We start from the raw sequence: 4218 nt of genomic DNA, 5'->3' as shown, positions 1-4218 counted from the left end.
GGATAAAGACACCAGTCCATCCAGAGTGAGGGTGCATGTCTACAATTGTCCTTATCCATTGTCTCATTAAGATGCTCATCTATTATATTATTATATATTTAAGGTATATAACGCAGTGCTCCACACATACATCGGTTACTCCGCAATCCAAGGTCCCCAACTCACATTAATATACTAGGGCCTATTTTGGACAAAAGCCAATTAACCTACCAGCATGCCAACATGCCAACTCCAGGCAGGTAGTGTCATGATTGGGATCCAAAACTGCAACCCTTTGTATTGCTAGGCGAGAGTGCTACCCACTACACCACTGTGCTGTGTAATTTAGAAATAAAATAATTATTGGTATTGAGATTCTATTTTAGCTACCTATTTATGTTACCTCTTTTTCTTTCTACAATAACATGCTAGGATGTTCAGAGGCTACAAAAATTGATAAAACAAAACTGTGTCCAGCCTTACCAGCCCAGGACAATGCATGGATGAACATGAAAAAATATCAGGCGTTGATGCACCTATAAACTACACACCAATCTCAGACAGTGGAAAACAAACAAATTACAAAATACTAAAAAAAAGTAAATTGTGAATATTCTACCATACAAGTTAATTTTCTAGGTTCCTCCTCTGCTTGCCTTTCATTTCTTTTTGCATTGGAACATGAACAATTCCAAACTTTTGGAACAAATGTCTTTAAATAAAACAGTCTCTCAGTTTATAATTTTAGGGTTTTCCAACACTGGCCCGTTATGGCCTTTCTTCTTCAGTCTTTTATTAATGTCCTATCTCCTGGTAGTTGCCGGCAATGTGGCAATATCAGCATTAATCTTTGTTGATAGACATCTTCATGCACCAATGTACTTCTTAATTGGTATGTTGTCTTTTCTTGAGATTTGGTATACAGCAGTTACAATTCCTGGTGTGCTTACCGGAATTTGGAAGGGTAAGACCCAAATCTCATTCAGTAATTGTATGATGCAAATGTACCTCTTTCACTCATTTGGTATTACAGAGAATTATTTACTTAATTTAATGGCTTATGACCGCATGGTCGCAATTTGCAATCCTCTTCGGTACCATACTATAATGACTTTAAAGCGCTGCAAGACTTTAGTCTCAAGTTGTTGGTTTCTTGGATTTCTAAGTCCTTTAACACTTCTTATTTCAGTGTCACGGTTACCATTTTGTGGTCCAAATGAAATAAATCATCTCTTCTGTGATTCTTCTCCTCTTCTTAACTTGGTGTGTGCGGATACATCCCTTAATTTTATTATTGATTTTGCTATTAGCCTTTGCATGATAATCTTGACCTCTCTTTTTCTTATTGCGACTTATGTGAGAATTATAATCACCATACTGAAAATGAAGTCTAGCAACGTACAGAAGAAAGCTTTTTCTACATGTGCTTCTCATCTTACAGTTATGCTAATTTTCTATGGAAGTGTAGCATTTATGTACATCAGACCTCAAATAAAGTATACTCCAGAATATGACAAACTTGTGGCTATCAATTATTCTGTACTAACTCCACTCTTTAATCCTATGATATATAGCCTTCGAAACAAAGAAATTATAAATTCCCTGAAAAAATTACTACAAGTAAAATATGTTAAGCATTCCTGAAAACATCATCTGGACTCATATTTTAAGAATTTGTTCTGATGGAATTGTTCAATTCATGGATTTCAAAGGAAACATGGAAGAATGGCTGCAAAAAAATAACCCAGTGGTCAATCAAGTCCCATTTTATTGTTGTTGTTTTTTTTCTCGAAAAAACAACCCTTGGGGCTCACAGACAATGGACAATACCAAACATTTATACTGCTACAATTGTATTAGGAAGAGGTTTGGACTGGTTTAACCACTTCAGTACAGGGCACTTTTACCCCCTTCCTGCCTAGACCAATTTTCAACTTTCAGTGCTGTTACATTTGGAATGACAATTATTTTTCTTCATTTATGTTATAAAACGTTGTAAATAAATAATCTTACTTCATTAATTTAAGCTAAAATGTATTCTGCTACATTTCTTTGGTGAAAATAACCTAAATCACTGTATATTATTTAGTCTATCAAAAAGTTATAGAGTCTACAACAGGGGTGTCCAAACTTTTTTCAAAGAGGGCCAGATTCGATGAAGTGAACATGTGTGAGGGCCGACCATTTTGCCTGACATTCTTTGAACCATTAAAATTCGGTCATTCGAGCACTCATACCTGGCCCAACAAAAATTCTTGTGCCTTTGTTGCGCTCGTTTGCCCGACACACAGACGAATGCTCTGTTCTTTAGGGGTACCGTTAAGTCTTAATGGTACCCCACACATTGGAAACATGGGGTGCTTTTGGTGCAGCGCAATAAAAAAAAAAAAAAAGCTCTGGGACTTCCTTCCCTGCATTTTTGTGGGTATGGAAGCCCATTGAAATGCATGGGCTGCCCTACACACAGCATGCAGCCATGCAGATGTGAACCAAGGGCTTATTGGAGGGGCAGTAAAACTACATGGTTAAGCTGTTTTTACCACCCCCAACTTCTCCCCCTTTAGCTGCAGAGGGAGCAGCTGGGGGTGTACACATGCTGTGGCTGCAGCTGGAGGTATGCTCAGGGTGAATGGGCCTGCACTGCAACTACCCCGCAACTGTGTAGACTGCACAGTTGCGGTATAGTGATGCTACATTTACGGGCTTAAAACAGGTGGTGAGGAGGCAACATAATGCCTCTTTACCACCTTTCAAATGCCTCTGAAAAGCGATCTGTATATGGATTGCTTTTCAGAGGAGCAGCAATCCTGGCTGCTATCACACACACAAGCACCACAAAAGCAGTTCTGATGGTACAAGAATGGGGGGGGGGGGGTCTGGATTAAAAGTAACACACATGCATACACATACAGACACATGCATACACATACAGACACATGCATATACTTACATACATACAGACACATGCACACACACACATACAGACACATGCACACACGTACATACATACATACAGGCACATACATACAGACATACACGCACATACAGACATACATACACACACACACACACACACACACACACATATATGCACACAGATACATACAGACACACATGCTGCACACACATACAGACACACATACATGCACACACATACAGACAGACATACACGCACATACATACAGACACACATGCACATACGCATACATACAGACATACATGGACACACACACACATGCAATCATACATGCACAGACACACACACACATGCACACACACACACACAGACACACATGCACATACAGACACACATACACACACACACACACATACATACATACATACAGACAGACATGCACACACACACACACATATAGACACACATGCACACACATACATACAGACATGCACACACATGCACAGACACACATACATACAGACACACAGACACACATGCACACACACACATACACACATACATACATACAGACACACATGCACACACATGCATACAGACAGACGTGCACACACATACATACATACAGACATGCACACACACACATACAGACAGACATGCACACACACACACACACACACATACAGACACACATGCACACACACACACATACAGACACACATGCACACACACACATACAGACACACATGCACACACACACACATACAGACACACATGCACACACACACATACAGACACACATGCACACATACACATACAGACACACATGCACATACATACAGACACACACGCACATACATACAGACAGACATGCACACATATACATACAGACACACATGCACACATACAGACACACATGCACACACATACACACACACACACACACATACACATAAATAAAGCCTTTTTAAAACGAATCTAGCTTGTAGTACAGTACCTTTCCATTCCATTTCCTCATTCAGCCGGGTACTGCACTGTAGGGGGAAGCAGAGAGCACAGCACACTCCTCTGCACTTTACTTTCACTTTTGAAGCCGACGGAGCTTCACACAGTGACGGGGATCGGCTCATTTGACAGCCCTGATCCCGCAGCACACCAGGCGGGCCGTTCAAAACCGGACTGCGGGCCGCGATTGGCCCGCGGGCCGGACTTTGGACATGCCTGGTCTACAAACTACTCCTCAAACTATGTTGTATATCTGAAAATTGATCAATCCTGATGTACAGTACTGACATTCAATCTCATTTCTTGAGACTCAAAAA

The 4218-nt window shown here is 40.5% G+C and overlaps 1 protein-coding gene across 1 annotated transcript; it reads left to right on the top strand.

Moving 5' to 3' along the window:
* The first annotated feature begins 427 nt into the window (after positions 1-427).
* LOC143942274 (olfactory receptor 6N2-like) lies at positions 428-1930 on the top strand. The gene has a single exon (XM_077463516.1). It carries the CDS (start codon positions 661-663, stop codon positions 1621-1623), a length of 963 nt encoding a protein of 320 aa, XP_077319642.1. The 5' UTR covers positions 428-660; the 3' UTR covers positions 1624-1930.
* Positions 1931-4218: the final 2288 nt, after the last annotated feature.

Source organism: Lithobates pipiens, unplaced genomic scaffold, assembly GCF_037356315.1.
Source record: "Lithobates pipiens isolate NorthernLeopardFrog02 unplaced genomic scaffold, aLitPip1_a1.2 Scaffold_30, whole genome shotgun sequence".
NCBI classification, from domain to species: Eukaryota; Metazoa; Chordata; class Amphibia; order Anura; family Ranidae; genus Lithobates; species Lithobates pipiens.
Note: the sequence above shows the minus strand (reverse complement) of the source record. Positions and strands in the feature narration are given on the sequence as shown.

Bases quoted from the DNA above. Each gene is read 5' to 3' on its own strand.
- LOC143942274 (XM_077463516.1), top strand. From the start codon at position 661: ATGAACAATTCCAAACTTTTGGAACAAATGTCTTTAAATAAAACAGTC.